Here is a 17944-nt window from a genome sequence, read left to right on the forward strand (position 1 = left end):
TTGTAGTGCACATAAGATATTGTTCTGCATTTTCATGATAACTCTGATATTTTATGGTGTATTGATATATTTGTTACACTTGGGATCTATGATGATGTTTTGGGATATTGTTTTTATTAATTTAAAAATGAAATTTTTGGGTCTTATTTTTGGGACATTACAATTACCCTATGGATCCAAAAGTTAAAGTTTCTAACTTTGGAGGAAAGATTCTTGATGATCTTGCTCAGTATAGACGCTTGATTGGACGATTGATGTACTTAACTTTTACTAGGTCGGATATCACTTATGTTGTGCATAGATTGAGTCAATTCATTACTTCACCACAAGTGCCACATATGGAAGATGTTAATAATCTTCTAAGATACTTGAAGCACAATCCTCGTCAACGACTATTTTTGTCATCTAATGGTTCTTCTCAATTAAGAGCATTTAGTGATTCCGATTGGGCAGTTTGTCCCCATACTAGATAATTGATAATTAGGTTTTTCATTTTTTTTTGGAGATTCGTTGGTGTCTTGGAAATCCAAGAAGCAAACCATTGTGTCTAGATCATCCACAAAGGCCGAATATAGAGCAATTGTAGCTACAACTAGTGAGATTATTTGGTTAAAACATTTGCTTCAAGCCTTCAACATTGATTCATCTTAATCTACTCTTCTCTTTTGTGATAATGAATCTGCAATCAAACTAGTTTCTAATCCCTCAATTTTAACAAAGAACAAAACATATAGAGTTAGTTTGTCATTTTATTTGTGATAAAGTTCTTGATCACACCATCAAACTCATGCCTATTTGAACTCAACATGAGCTTGCATATTTGCTTACTAAACCACACATTTGTTTACTAAACCACTTCCAAGAGCAAAATGGTTCCTTTATTGTTAAAGATGACTCTTTAAGATATCTTTCAGATTCCATCTTGAGGGGACATATTAGAACTATGTACATATCCACATCAATAAGTGGTAGTTGGAAGTTAGTTAGCATTTCTTTTCTGTTACAGTTAGTTGACTAGATTGGATTGATATTAGTGATGTATGTTAGTCTAGCTTGTACAATATATATTTGTAACTTGTATTCTATAATTGAGTAATGAGAAGAATATTTTCAGCTCTTCAATTAATTTATCTCAGAATCATAATAACAATTTTCAATTTAGTGTATTTCTTTGAGAAGTTAGAACTATTGATTTTTTTTTTGAAAAATGTATAGAATTGAATGTACTTTAATCCGGAAAAAAAAGACACATTCGACTACTAAAAGTTCAAGTATTTCCTTTTCTTATGGATGAGAGTAAGTGTGTTAATCTTTCTAAGTGTCATATTTTTGTTAAGTGTATTAACCTTTGTTGTTGAATTTTTACAAGTTTTTTAAGTTTATGAGAATATACACAAATAGTTCATTTTAGGCGACTTGACAGCTTTTAGGTTGTTTTTAGAATCTTATATGGCACAATTATAAGTACATTTTTTGTATGAGAAAGTTATAAGTGTAGGGTTTATAATTTATATGGTAAATATGTTCGAGTTAGTTGTCCAATATAAACATGAGCGGATTGTAGTCAGATAGTTTAACAATAAAAAAAACATATGAATAAGCATTTTCGTCCTTGACATCAAAAACCTCAAGGGCCTTAGTTCTCCATCGTTTTGTCCATAACCATTTCGTAGTTCAAGATTTTCGGTAAAATAAATTATCAATCTTGAGAAACATGTACATCAAAACCTCTTTAAATTAATTTAAATAGTAACTTAATTATAATAAACTCTAACCCTTATTGCCGGGTGCTATAGATTCTACCACAATTACCAATTTACCATATCCATGATCTAAAAAGTTCTTCTGATCAACATCAAACTTAGCAGTCTAAAGTCAATGTATCCCACTCTTTTTAAACACCCAACAATACAAATTGTTTACTCTCTCATTGATCAATCTAATAAGAAATCTCACTAAATCATTGTACCACATATATAGGAGAGAATTCCATATCATTATTATATGCAACAAGACCATTTTAATAGGTAATGGGGAGGGGTTTGGAACAAAAACTATTGTATAGTTTATTTCTACCATCAACAACCACCAAATTAAAGATGATGATAACATATTGTAACATAAATATGTACAAGCAATTTGTAAGAGCGTGAAAATCATGAAAAAGTATATGAAAACAATTGATGAATAACCAAATAGAAAAGATGCTGATAATTTCATTAAAAATAATGAAAATTTTCTTCCTTAAATCATACCTTATGCAATGAATAAGATAAAATCAACACTTCACTTATCAAAATGACGAACCGTGTTTCTTTGTTAATAATTATTTGAAATGTGTTTCATACTATAAGGATTCTTGATATAAAAACCAAAATAACACCATTTTTGTTAGCATTAGTCAATGTTGATTGTTGTGTAGACCACCACATAGACACAAATTCGGGAAAAATAACCCATTTATCGGCTAAACAACCTATATCCGGTGAAAATGGTATAAATAAGACTAAGATAGAGGTTTAGGAACCCTTAATGCTAGAAAAGAAAAACTTTATTGGCCAATTATTGACAAATCAAATGGTTGGTTTCTCGATTTCAACTTAATATTATGTTTTTTTCATGAAAATGGATTTGGTTTTCTATGAATTTGAGTGTTATATGAGCAAGCTTATCAAAGTCATAACATGGGGGTAAATCGCAATGTCCTAATAGTAAGTCGTTACGCTGATGCCTAGGCTTGAATATGTCTTATATCTCACTTATGGATTTCGTCTCCTTATCACCATGAAAAAGTATGCGGAGACACAATACTCTAACACATGTTTGATTACTATTTACTAGCATCATGATTAATCAAATTTCTATGAAGCATCTAGTAACTTTGATAGGACATCAAACATACATTCTCTAGCTTTACACATGGCCTCTAATGGTTCATATTTTGGCATGGTTAATCCTTTACCTTCAGACAAATCCACCAATTTTTTACTGACCCTTTCCCATTCAAAACATTGAATCAATGACCCTAAAGCAACACCAATCTCTCTATTAGCAAGCCCAGCTCCAGGGCATTGTCTCTTTCCCATACCAAATGGTATATAGTTATATCCATCACCAATTGATCTTTCGAACCTTTCTGGTTTAAAACTTGTAGGCTCTTCCCATACATTTGGGTCCCTATGGATAGCCCAAGTGTTTACCAATAACATCATTCCATGTGGTATATTGTATCCTCCAATGGTGCAATCTTTTGATGACTCGTGTGGCACGAATAGTGGTGTTGTGGGGAATAATCTGAGTGTCTCATTGACTATGTTTTGTAGGTATCGTAGCTTATAGAGGTCTTTTTCTTCTATCAAATGGTTGTGTCCTACATGCTCATCGACCTCTTCTCTAGCTCTTTGTAGAACATCGGGGTGATTTAAGAGAAGTGACATCGCCCATTCTATTGTCCATGCTGAACTATCCGTACCAACAAGTAATAGTGTCTGCATAGATGAAGAGAGAATGTTCTAAGCATGCATGCATGAGAGAAACTTTTATTTGCGAATATATATAAAAAAAATTAATTACGAATCTTTTAAGTGTGAATATCCAAAGGAAATATGAAGAGTTTATTTGTAGTGTTAATTGGTGTATCAATGCAAAATAACATACCAACAAAATTCCTTTAACTATCTGATCGGAGTAATTTTCATGTTGTGCTTCTTGCAAAGAAAGCATCGCATCAATCATTTGCTTGTTAGAAACCCCATCTTTCTTCCAATATTTATCCAAGAAATCTTCAGAGGATGCTTCTTTTTTCACCTTTAATCTCAATAACGTCCTCTTCATACCTTGGAAATCGATCCACTTCAAGAATGGCAAAAGATCTGTTCGAAAAGGCACCCGAGGAGCTTTGGAGATCCCAGTTATCATGTCGTGAAAGTTAAGAGCCTCCTTCAAATCGTGTATTTCAGGATCAAAGCTCCGTTTTCCAGAAACAATCCTCATGATGATGTTAAACGACATATCTTGCACTCTTGACCTCAATCCCACTCGTGTGAAGTTATCATGAACAATTTCCAAGAGTAGAGTCTTGATCAATGATCGGATTTCATCTTGTCTGACATCTGAATGAGTGGCGAGTCGGGTGATTGAGAAGAGTTCGATGGTGGTGATGCGGCGGAGTTTCCTCCAAAAGGGTCCATATGGGGCTGGGATCACGGAGGTGTAATCGTGTTTCATGTTCTTCTCCAGACATGATCTGTTTTCTGAAACATTGTTTTGGGAAAAGCATTCTTCAACTGCGGATGGTGAGGATAGAACAAGAACAGGTCGGGATCCAAATAGGAGAGTGAAAACAGGGCCGTATTTCAGACTAAGTGTCTGCAAAACTCGATGTATTGGGTCTTTGATTAGATGAAAATGGCCGATTACAGGGAAAGAAAGCGGGGTGGGAGGAAGGTTTTGGTGATGGTGATTTCTGGGTGTTGTTACTAGAAGGAATCTGGAGAGAAGAAGAAGAGGGAGGAAGGAGAAAAAGGGAAGGAGGTAATAAAAGATGCGTTGATCCATCGACCAAGGAAAGTGATGGTGGAATGTATGGTAAAGAATGGTCATTTATGAGAGGGAAAAATGAGTGAATAAGCTTGAAAAAAGGTTATGCCAAATCTTTGCATGACAATGATCTTAATTACATGATTTCAGTAATATATGTCAATAACTTGATATAACCAAAAATAAATCCGTTCTTATAATGTCGTCTTTTGTAACTTTAAAGACATTAAACACTATTTCGAATTTTTCTCATAACACATATAAACATTTTCTTTTCTTTTTCTTTTGTGGGCCACCACACATTTCATTCCCACAATATATGACTTGCATGACATGAGAAAATCCTAAAGGACACACGCATGGGTATGAAAATCAGAAAATCGAATCTGGCATATTTTTTCTAGTATTATTTTTAATTTGCTCATGATGATTTAAAAGATACGTTCAAAAGTTATATTTCGGTTTTGTAGAAAAAATCATGGAAAAAGGTACACATAGAACAAATTAAAAGTACTACTTTTTATTTGGTCACGTTTGATAAATTCTAAATTTCTGTTTCAGATACAATATCAGATAAATTTGAATCTAAAAGAATTCCTTTATAAGAAATTGATGACACTCGTTCATTGTATGAATTGTAAAATCAAGTATTCAATAATCCACCAAGACGAGGGAACTGACTGCTAACAAGAAATTGTGTCAGATAGCTGAAACTACAACGAAGGGATAAACCTACACTTCTACATTTTCATTGCTAAGACTTGAATGCGGATTACTATGTCTTATCTCAAACCTTAATTAAACACGACATGACCCCAAGTATTGATAGGCCTTCAACATAGGAACCATAGTTTAAATAGTTTATAGCAACATGTTAAACAATTAACTATCTCATAGTTATCATACTTTATAAGATTAACTTCTACTTATAAAAAAAAATTCATATTCCTTAAATGAACATATATTACATTTATTTGATTACTTTATCAAATATAATAACTTAATTTTTCAAGATGTTATCAATTTTGCCTCTAAACGAATCCAATGGGTATGAATTGAGATTATTTGTGCATGTTTCGTTCAGTTAAATTTAACGTAACAAATAAAAACACAAAACAGATTTATATGAACATAGAGAAAAACTTAATGTACTATACATCGACATCATAATATGCATACCAACTAGAATATTCACACTATAGGCCCCTACACATTATACATACATGCATATATATTACAAAATAAATGAACATATAAATAAACGTATTTAGCTTATAATAATAACAAATTCAAACTTCATAATTCGAAAATTATCATCCTAAAATTTGAACTTTAACTATGAGTTTTATGCTGTAACGATCCAAATGCATATATATTTCAAGAATTAAAGGAATATGATATTTATTCCTGTTCATTTATTTTATCAAACAAACAAAAACAAAACTATGTACTTTAATACATATGAAGTATATATAATATATAATTACAAATCTGAAAATAACAATTACATTGCTGGATCATCAACATACAAAAATCTATTAAAAAGATATCAGCCATCATCATCGTCATCATATCCATCAGTAGTAGTGTAGTACTACTCAATCCCGCATGCTGGTTGCTGGATCTCAAACCGTTTGTACGGTACAAGCCTATCATGCACCATCGTTCCTGTAATCATCTCCGATTATGAAGTGGGTCTGATGAGTTTGGAACTCTTCTTTTGCTGGAGTACAAGCCATGATCATCGGATGAAGAATGTCTTGTGTCTTTCTGCTGACATTTCTCCTTCCATTCCTTCTCCTTCTTCTGTTGTTTCTCTAGTATTCTGGAGTCGTACTGTACATTTCTGGTGTTTCCGACCACCGTGGTTACCTTCTCAGCGCCGGAGACTAACAGTGAGAAGGAAACCAAGATCACGAAAAACAGTTGTACACACCTCTGGCTCTGGTTTTGCATATCGGAAGAGAGTTTCTTGCTGACTTTGAAGCTGAAAATGCTTCAAAAGAATTAAAGAAGAGAGTGAGAGGGTAAGGCCAAAGTGAGGTATACGAGGACTTTTTGTACTTCCACTTTAGTTCTTAAACAATAATATTTATAGAATGTATGAACACTTTTACCTTCTTTTCCACCTTTATGGCTTCTCACAAGACCTTTTTGCACGAAATTCAACTTACTTCTGCATAATGGTTTTTTCATATTAATTGTTAAAGAAAGGTACATGTACAACTACAAGTGGTCAAAGAAATGTGGATGGACCGGGTATGGACCAGTTTGGTTTTGGACCGAACCGTTTAGCCATTTGGACCAGTGTTCGTGAACCGGATAGGGACATGGACCAGTTTGGTTTTGGACCCATTGGACGTGTATTATCAGACTCTTCTTTTTTAATCATAGTTATTCTTTTTAAAGTTATCCGAATAACACTTACAAGTTACAGCTGTGCTAGTGTTGATTTTGTAGAGAATTATTTTGTTGAATATGGAAAGAAATAACACATCAAGTCTCATGTCATTGCTTAAATATGATGCTTTAATCCATACAGAGATGCAACAAACTTGCATACTTATTTTCTTTTTGCCTAGGGATTATAAACCTTTGGGCTTTTCTACATGTTTCCTCACTTTTAGGTATGCATGAGAAATGTTCTCTTTAATTACATAGATCTCATAAAGTACGTAACATCCTTGGACTTGATTTAATCAAATTTCTACTGGTATTTGGGCATGACATTGATAAGGATTTAATACTGCCCATGATATATTTTACATGTACAACCTCAACCTATTAGTTTAAAGAAAATGAATTATATTCTACTAACATTCACCAAATACAAAAGTTATCAAACTTTTTAAATAATAAAATAAAAATAACATTCGTCAACATAAAAGTATCATGCGACAAGGAAGTCCAACAAAATCAATTTACATACCCAGTAGCCATTAGCCAAATAAAACCAAGACCAAAATATATTTGGTTTGAAGACGTTGCTATTTATCGTGGAATACCAACAGGTAGAGGCGCACAAACCAGTTTTTTTTTTTTTTTTTCAAACCGAACCGGTTCCAAAAATCAGTTCGGTTCTGATTCGTGAATAGTAAAATCGGTTCAGCTATAAACCGGTTTGGTTTAAACCGGTTCCATCATAAAAAAACTCGAACTTATCTAAACCGGTTACATCGGTTCTAAACGGATTCGATTGATTCGACTACCGGTTCACCATTACTAAACCGGTTTCAATGTCTAAAATCTCGAATGGGTGCAAACCAACGGTTCGATTCTTGAGTCGGTTCGGTTCATAGTGGACCGGTTCATCATGATGAACCGGTTTACTGGTGCGGTGACCGGTTCGGATCATGAACCGGTTTTTTGTGCACCTCAACTAACAGGGTCATTTCAAACATATTTTGGGTCCATGGTGAAAATGAACAAATGGACCCTTAAAATACACAAATTTCATCAAATTTTCTTATAATAACTTAATAATTGAAAGAAATTGACTTGTACTAGCTTCTAAATATAATATTTTTGATTATATATATATATATATATATATATATATATATATATATATATATATATATATATATACACAAACACACACAATAAAAGACATAAAAATTTTGGTCATTTTAAATGATGGGTCTTGGACGTTCCTCCCTATCATCCATCATCTGAGACACGGACATGAATACCAATTAATCTGTTTAAATTCTTGTTCGTCAAGTGTCATTTTCTAGTGATTTTTTTTTTTTTATAGTTTTGCAGTTGTGTCTATCATGAAGGTTTATCGTGTAAATTGAACGTAGTTTTTGTTGCACATATTCTCCCATATATAATTAGACAGTTTTTTTCATTATGTTTTATAATCACGTAGATCTCATGTTATAATATTTTATTCTATTTTTTTTTCATTTATAGTTGATGACCCTAATTATTGTGATCCCAGTCCGTTAGCAATGATTATTTTGTGAAGAGAAATTAAATTGTCTCCTAACTACAAACATTCATACCCACTAACATTATGACATGTGTCATCATTTCACCATTCAATTTCATTTTATTTGATATACTAGTTTATAACCCGTGAGAACCACGGTTAGAAAACTAATTAAACTTTCTAAGTAAAAACTCAAAACTATTAATTAATAATTTTAAATAACTTATTAATTAAAATATATTTCTTTTGTTATATATAAAATTATAATCGTTGATTCAAATAAATACGTAAAATATATCATCTTATAATTTGTATAAATTTTATTTTATTATAATTTGTATAAACTTTATTTTATTTTTATTCTAATATTATTAATATTAATTTAATGTAATTAAAATGTGATTTAAATTTTGAAATTTGAAATGGAGAATTAATAGATTGACAAGTGTCATGATATTAATTACAAGTGTTAATAGATTGACAAGTGTCATGATATTAATTACAATGCCTAACATTGTGACACATGGCAAAAGAACTACTATTTTATTATATAGGGAGATTCCTAATATATACTCTTAATGAGATAGCTAAGTAAATATAGAATGATGTCACATGTTATAATTTTAATAGGTAGGAATATTTGTAGGCATAAAAGGTAGGAGACAATTTAATTTCTCTTTTGTGAATGGATGGTGTAAACATGGGTATTCTTTTTATATATTGTTGCCTCTTTTACAAATTTGTTGCCACTCTTAAAAATCAAGATGTGGATGTTGGTTCGTTTGTAGATGGAACTACTCCCCGAAGACTAAAAACAAAAATAATGGGACTTACAATACTTTTTAATGGCCACAATTTCCTTTTTAGAATAGCAAAGGATATTATATAAATAAAAATTGAGATTGAATTGTTCTTATTTTGTTCTTCATTTTCTTTGATTCATATTAAATCTGATCTGATCAAATTCACTTAAGTTTTGTTTTCAATTCTCCAATTTCAACTAAATTTCATTCATTCCTAAGTGATTCAATGTTTGATTCTTCAAGTTCTATAATTTTATTAATTCTATGGACATTTTTGGTCCTTATTACCTTGGATCTTAGATAATCCAATCCATGTAATGTTCTTGTATCAAATGTTGTCTCTTGAAATTGATTTTCTGCATAGAAATTATCGATGACTATTGCTTTATCTGCAAAGAACAAAATGACTTTTGTTGATGGAACAATGTCTTAACCTTCGAATGATTATCCCACATATTCAAGTTGGTATAAAGTCAATTCCATAGTGATCAGTTGGCTACTAAATTGTCTTCATCAAAATATTGTTGAAAGTGCATTGTTCCTCTAACTGCTAGTGAAATTTGGAAGGAACTCAATCATCGAAAGGAACAAAGTGATGGTGCTTTCATCTATCAAATTCAACAATAATTGTATTCATTATATCAAGGATCTAATGAATTTTCATTTACTAAATTGATGAACATTTGGGATGAACTTTGTATTGTTGAAGATATTCATGTTTGCACATGTAATGTTGCTACAAATATACACAAATATCTTGAAGAGCAAAGGTTGATTCAACTACTTATGGGACTATATGATACTTACAATTCACTTAGAGAACATATGTTGATGACGAAGCATCTTCCAAGTGTTTCCACGGTCTATTCCATGATCAACAAATAAGAATGATATAAGGAGATTAATTTGCCACATGTAGTCAATCATGATGCAATAGCAATGCCAGTTTCAAACAATCTACATGTTGATTCATCAAAGAAGTCTTTAGTTTGTACTCATTGTAAGAAATCAGGATATTCCAAAAATCAATGCTATCGTTTAATTGGCTTTCCATCATCTTTCAAGTTTACCAAATCAGAGAAAGAAGAGCCTACAATCATTGTTCAACTTGCAACAACAGATAATTCAAATATCATCACTAAAGATCAACATCAACATATCCTTCAACTGCTAAACCAGTCAAATATCTAATCTTCTTCAAGTAGCAATGTTTCTATTCATGATGGTGCAATGTATCCAAATGGTAAATCTTTTTCTTATGCTCATTTTGTATCTAATGTTTATAAGTCGTCTATTTTCCCAGACCACATCAATCTTTTAATATAGACACTAGAGCAACATATCACATATGCAATAATATGAATCTCGTATTGTCTATGACTAAATTCATTGCCTCACAAAATTGGGATTCATAATTGATATAATTTGGTCATTTCTCACTATGGTGATGTTCAAGTCCATGACTCCATTATGTTACAAAATGTACTCTATGTTCCACTATTCAGATATAACCTTGTATCCATTCCAAAATTTATATATCAACTTCAAACATTTATGTTGTTTACCGATGAGACTTGTCCCCTGTAGGACCCATTATTGAAAAATGAAATAGCTCTTGGTGTCCTTAAGAAAATAATAAATGACCTTTATGTATTTGATTATGATCATATTAAACATAGTCTGACATATAGTTATCAAGTATTTTTAGTTTCTTCTTCAGTTCTTCATTATCTCATGTATCTGTTTCAAATAGTCATCGTATGCTATGACATAAGAGATTTGGTCAAGTTTCTTTATACAAATTGAAGAAAATTATGTCTCTTCCATCAAACTATACTCATGATGATATTGAAAGTTGCCTCACTTGTGTTCAAGCTAAACAATCACGATTAGCTTTTCCCCATAGCATTTCCCAAACTCATGCTCCTTTTTGATCTTTTCCATATTGATGTTTAGGGACCATATAAACATAAAAATCATGATAGATACAAGTATTTTCTTACAATTGTTGATGATTTCACAAGACATACTTGGATTCACTTATTGAGTCATAAAATCTGTGCTTTTACTCTGATTAATCATTTTTTTTCTTTTATTAAGAATCAATTCCAAACGAAAATCAAATGCATATGTTATGATAATGCTAATGAACCTCCTTTCAAGTTTTGATGGAGAGGTTCACTTTCAAGAAAATGGCATTATACATTAGAAGTCTACTTCTCATACACCACAACAAAATGGTCTTGTAGAACGAAAGCACATACATATTTTGGAGGTAGCAAGAGCCTTATACTTTCAATCGGGTGTGGGACATATATATTTGGGTGAATATGTTAAGATGGTTGTTCATATCATAAACAGAACTCCTACAAAGATCCTTTCAAATAAAACTCCTTTGAAGTTTTGGACAAATGGAAACCTGATATGAATTCTTTAAAGATTTTTGGATGTCTTTGTTTTGTCTCATCCAATCCAGTTAATAGAGACAAGTTCATGTCATGTGCACATCCATGCATCTTTATAGGATATCCTCATGGAGAAAAATATTTCAAAGTTCTAAATCTTTTCACCCAAAAGATCCTTACTTCACGAGATATCAAATTTTTTAAAGATATCTTTCTGTTACATGCTATAAATCAGCAGAGGAAATTAGTGCTTTTCTTTTTATTTGAGGTAGTCCAACGTGGACACCTTTACCGACAGTAAACACTTCACCCCAATCTAATTTACCGGCAGTGATTTACCGATGATGTTTAACACCTTGGTTCTGGTCATTTATTAATTCAAGGTTGTGGAATGAAGGTCGATCATGTAAAGGCTTTGGGACTTAAGGAAGTAAGTTTAGACCCATTTGGGAAGTGGTAATGTTGGTTTTGAGAACAAGCCCTTGAATTGTGTGATGAACCGAAGAGTAGAAAGGGGAAATTTATAGACCGGTTTCATGCATGAATTAAGGATTTTAGTTCAAGAAGTTTTTAGTCCAAAATAACTACATAAGGTTGTGGGGCTCTTCAATACCTTTACGTGCATATATTGAACGTCAAAACCAGATTTGAATCGAGGAAGTTGTAATGGTTAGAAATTATGTTGGATTTTGAAGCATGACAGTACGTTGGGTGTACTCTAGGTACGCAGGGAGTACGAGCTTCTTAAGACGTGCCTTTAAAGGAGTATGTTGGGCGTACGCAGCTAGAACCCAAACCCTAAATTCGGGGTTTTGAGCCCTATTTAAGCACCTTAACTTTCCTAAACCTTTTCCAATCTTAGCCTCCGTCCTCCCAAACGCCCTCCTTGAAATCCTAACCCTAGTTTGGTGAATTGTGAGCTTAAAGTATGTTCTTGGGTGCCTTTGAAGAAAGAATAAGGTGGTGGTGCTTCTTGGAAGCTTGAAACAACTTTGGATCTGGAAGTTATTCTCCCTTATTCATCTCCAAAAGGTATAAAGTTTGTACCTTTATGCCTCCATTGATAGATTTAGCTTAGATGTTAAAGTTATGTCCTTTTTGTCCCATAAATTGGTCCATTTGAGTGTGAGTTGTTCTATATCTTGTAAGGTGCATTTCTAGATGCATTTGAGGGTGTTAAGTCATAAAAATGCAATATTGATCTTTCCTTCACATTCATGAATGAGTTAAACCCTAACCCTAGTTTGGTGAATTGTGAGCTTAAAGTATGTTCTTGGGTGCCATTAAAGAAAAAAGAAGGTGGTGGCGCTTCTTGGAAGCTAGAAACAACTTTGGATCTGGAAGTTCTTCTCCCTTATTCATCACCAGAAGGTATAAAGTTTGCACATTTATGCCTCCATTGATAGATGTAGCTTAGATGTTAAAGTTATGTCCTTTTTGTCCCACAAATTGGTCCATTTGAGTGTGAGTTATTCTAGATCTTTTAAGGTGCATTTCCAAATGTATTTGAGGGTGTTAAGTCATAAAAATACAATATTGATCTTTCCCTCACATTCATGAACGAGTTATGAAGATTAGAATCTTATGATGAGTTAAGGTTTTGGATTTGGACTCTTTCCAGCCATACAAAGTCATAAAGTTGGAAACTTAATGATTTAGGATGTCATTTGGGATTAGATCTGAGTGTTGGGTGAAAGATCTTAAGAGAATAGGAACTAAATAAAGGACTTGTTTTGGACATAAGTACGCCAGGCGTACCTGGGGAGTACGTTACATGTACTATGTATGAGTCCCTTACACCATGCATACAAATAGAGTAGGCTGGGCGTACTCAGCCTGCCTTGGACTTTGACTTTCTTTGACTTCTGTTGACCGTTTACTTTTTGACTAATCTTTGACTTTGGGTCAAACTTGAGGGATTTGGAATGTTCATTAAGATTCTACATGTTAGTGGGTTGCATGAGCAAGCAATGCAGAAAAAGGAGCACGTCGTAGTGTTTCCGGGTTCTTCGATTAAGGTGAGTCTTCCACAATGTACCTGTGGGTTGAAGGCAACAATTTTGACCCACTAGTTTTGGTTATCATTTATTAGAAGGATGCCCTTAGGACTGTATGTAGTCACATAGGATAGACTGAGGACTTTTGATCTAGGCTTTCCTGCATGTTCCTTATTTTGTTGTGGCTCTGGAGTAGGATCATCTGTCTAGGTGTCTATCTTACCTCTGGGTACATATGGTTGTGAATTCCTTAAAGAGATAGTCACATACCCCTGTATATAGGATGTTGCTATGATGTAGTGATCTGTTAGATTTATATATATCCGTGTGTGATAGGATGCAACAACAGTATTATGCTAGTTAGAGTACTAGTAAGCTAGTTATCGTCTAGTGGAGTGCCCTAGGGATTGTAGGTAGTCATGTAGGTTAGCCTAAGAACTCTTGATCTAGGCTTTCTTGGTTGTTCCTTGTTTGGTTGTGGCTCTGGAGTAGGATCATCTATTTGGGTGGCTATCTCACCTATGGTTACTCATTGTTATGCATTCCATGAAGTCAAGCTAGTAGTGGAGTATTGTGCTGTGAGAGGTCTAGTAGGCGGCAGTGAGTTGTATGATTGATAATTGACTGTATTATATGCCTAGTTGATCCTTGATTGTTTATATATCTACATACTGTGGTGGGTTAGGTTGAGACGATCTTGTTGTGTGATGTAGGCCAAAATACCTGGTGCGGGTCCCCTGTAAGACGTAGGCATGGAGGCTTGGGAAGAGCGGTTGGGTTAAGGCAGTAGGCCAACAAACCAGGGCATTCCAGTCCAATGACTAATTAGGCTAGGAGTATTCCAAACTGATGACTGAGGACCAAATATGCATGCTTGTATATGTTATGTTTTGTGTGGTATTTTTGGGAAACTCACTAAGCTTTATGATTACCCAGTTTCTATTGTTTTTCAAGTATCATTGGTTCGTGGGAAGGCAAAGGCGTCACTTTACACACTCGTCAGCAACATTTAGGATTTTGCGTTTATTATATTACTCTGATTTTTGATTAATGTAGCTTGGAATAAATGGTTTTCTTAAAAATGAATTTATTATTGAGAAGTTTTACCTTAATAAAAAGAATTTTTTTATTATGATAATGGGACGTTACAAGTTGGTATCAAAGCCCCAGTGTGAGGGATTTAGAGGATGGCTTGTGTGAATCTAAACTGAAACTAGGATCCGACAATTTTCACAAAACGTTTTTGAAAAAAGAAACCTATAATAAAAGGTTTGGGTTAAGGACATGGGACCGGTCCCTTATCATGTTCTCATCTGATTACTGGTTTGGGATCGAAAACATGGTCCTTTGACTTAACCTTGGTTTTTACAGGAAGATGCGGTGAGTACAGTCAGCCAGATCTCAAACAAGAGAGTGGTTCCCAAAATACTCATACTTGTTATTTGTGCTAAATTCGAACTTGCTGATATATAAATTGTTAGAAAATCATGCTAGTGGATAAGCTTAGTCCTTTTAGGAAGTGTTGGATAATAATGATTGATTTATGTGTTGTCTTATGGTATATGGAACTACTTGATACTCCCTCCGTCCCAAAATTATAGTCCATCTTTCCTTTTTGGTTTGTCCCAAAATAATATTCCACTTCTAAAAATAAATAACATTTTTACCAAAATATCCCCTCATTATTATATAAAACTGTCATTTTATTATATAAAGTTAGTGGTAATTAATGTTTTTCTTAATCTGTGTGTTTCTTGTCTGCGGACAATAATATTGGGACGGAGGGAATATATGTTATTGTTCTGTGTGATTGCTACGTGTATGTTGGATAGTTGTATACGGTCGGGGTTAAATAGCCTTACAATGATTGACTTAGCCTTATTTGTGTTCCTTGTTTGGTTGTGGACTTAGGGCAGAGTCAATTATTCAACTGCCTATCTGCCCCAATATTGTGTATAATAAGCATGCACAAAAGCAACATGTTGTGCGGGAGCGAGGTCAATCTTAGGAGGAGTGTCTAGGTGTAACACCCTTAATCCAGCAGACCAAGAAAAGGAAAGGAGAACCCGAAATCAATGAGTCAACTCGTCGAGTCTGAGGAAGAACTCGGCGAGTTGGAACGAGTTCCGTATCGCATATTCAGTGGCCGACTTGGCGAGTCAGGTCTGGGTTGGGAAACCCTAATTTCGGGACTTGGTGCCCTATTTAAGCATCCTATTATCCTATTTATCGTTTCATTTACAACCTCTCTAGTCCATAACCGAAACCCTAGCCACCCAACTTCATTTCTTAAGCTTTTGTGAAGATTAAAGTCCATTTGGAGTGCATCTAGAAGGTTTGGGAGAAATGAGCAAGGAAGGAAGTGTAGATCCAGCCTCTACCTCGATTTGGCAGTTGGTAGAAGGTAACACGTCAATACCTTGAGCATTCATTAGATAGATCCCCTTCTTAGCTTATATTTTGTCACATTTGGGCCATTTCCAAAGCCAATCCGAACATTGAGCCTTTGAGGACGAAAAGGACTTCAGATCTGGGCAATTCTGAGCTTTAGGGGCTCTGAGTTGGTAGCTTTACCCATCTATGGCTTCATTCCATGATGTAGACATTTATTTTAGCTTCGATTAAGTGTTTTAGCTTCATAGCACCTTGCATGCACGTAAAGTTAACAACTTTACGTGTAATGCTAGCCTTAGGAGTCCAAATCTATGAGTTGGAAGCAATGGAATGGACTGTAATCGACAGAATGGAGATGAAACAAATTGGACTCGGCGAGTCGGGTCGCAAACCCTATGAGTCAGATTAATGAGTGAGTGGTGACTCAATGGGTTGGACAGGAATAGGACTTGGAGATTGAAGGACTCGACGAGTCATGGGGTGACTTGGCGAGTCGAGTCGCGAGTTGTTGGGTTTCTGGAGGTTATAAACTCAGCGAGTCATTAGGATGACTCGGTAAGTAGGGTCAACCTGGAAGGTTAACTTTCACCTTGAGAAGGACTTTGACCAGAGTTGACTTCGTTTGACATCTGGAGGACAGTTTAGGGCTAAGTGTTATCTTGGTATTGGTAGCTCGTGGAGCTAGAGGAGCAGCTGTAACACCGTAAATTTCCAAAAGTATTTTTTCATTTTAAATTCATATAACTCTCATAACACATTTCACAAAATATCATTTATTTAATTTACAAAACGCATCTCCATAATTGTTTGTTTAATAATCCAGGATCCTCAAAACATAACTCTTTCTCTGGTGTCGGGTCATAAACCCTAATCTGTTCTGGTTATGAGTCAGATCAGTGAGTGAGTGGTGACTAATTGGGTTGGACAGGACTAGGACTCGGAGATTGAATGACTCGACGAGTCATGGGGTGACTTGGTGAGTCGAGTCGCGAGTTGTAGGGTTTCTGGAGGTTATGAACTCGGCGAGTCATTAGGCTGACTCGGCGAGTAGGCTCAACCTGGAAGGTTGACTTTGACCAAGACTTTGAACTTGAGAAGGACTTTGACCGGAATTGACTTCATTTGACTTATGGAGGACATTTTAGGGCTAAGTGTTATCTTGGGATTGATAGTTCGGGGAGCTAGAGGAGCAGCGGTTCGGAGAATTGTCGAATAGCAGCCAGAGGTCTCAGCCAGTCTTCAGTTGTGCGAGGTGAGTCTCCTTACTGTGTGAATGGGTCTAAGGCCACAATGTCGGCTCATGTAGTTTATGAGTAGGAATACCCGGGGGTTAGCCCTAGGCACTGTATGCTAGTATGTAATTCCAGACCAAGTTCCGATGTCGGGCGGGTGCCCGAGGTAGGTTTAGGTGTATGATATTCCAGACTAAGGTCTAATGCCGGGCGGGGGCCCGAGGTATGTTTGCATGATAGATTATACTTGTTGTCTGTGTGATACCTGTATATGCTTGGTAGGGAGGTGAGCGTGGGCGAGGTCCCGTATCTCACCATTAACAGAGTGTGGACGGGGTTCCATATCTCATTAGTAGCAGAGCAGGGGCATGGCCCGAAGAACGGAAAGGGGTGAGTGTGGGCGGGGGCGGGGGCTCGTATCTCACTATCAGTAGGAGTGTGGACGGGGTCCCATGAGTCACTGGTAGCAGGGCAGGGGCGGGGCCCAAGTTAGGCAATGCCTTAGATCATAAGTATAATAGAGTATGTTAGCTACTTGTTTTGTGTTATGTTATATGTTCGTATGTGTTTAGCGGGCGAGGCCCAGAGACAGGCGGGGACTAAGAGAAACAGATATGTATACCAAGCGGGGCTCAAT

The 17944-nt window shown here is 34.9% G+C and overlaps 1 protein-coding gene across 1 annotated transcript; it reads right to left on the reverse strand.

The window, feature by feature from the left end:
- Positions 1-2737: 2737 nt before the first annotated feature.
- Positions 2738-4557, reverse strand: LOC145059258 (cytochrome P450 81Q32-like). The gene is made up of 2 exons (XM_079007110.1): positions 3658-4557; positions 2738-3488 (listed from the first exon to the last, which is right to left on the reverse strand). The coding sequence occupies exons 1-2, from the start codon at positions 4555-4557 to the stop codon at positions 2862-2864; spliced, it is 1527 nt and encodes a 508-aa protein (XP_078863236.1). The 3' UTR covers positions 2738-2861.
- Between the last annotated feature and the right edge of the window lie 13387 nt (positions 4558-17944).

The sequence above is a fragment of the Lactuca serriola genome, chromosome 6 (assembly GCF_051521515.1).
Source record: "Lactuca serriola cultivar US96UC23 chromosome 6, Lser_US96UC23_V15, whole genome shotgun sequence".
Taxonomy (NCBI): domain Eukaryota; kingdom Viridiplantae; phylum Streptophyta; class Magnoliopsida; order Asterales; family Asteraceae; genus Lactuca; species Lactuca serriola.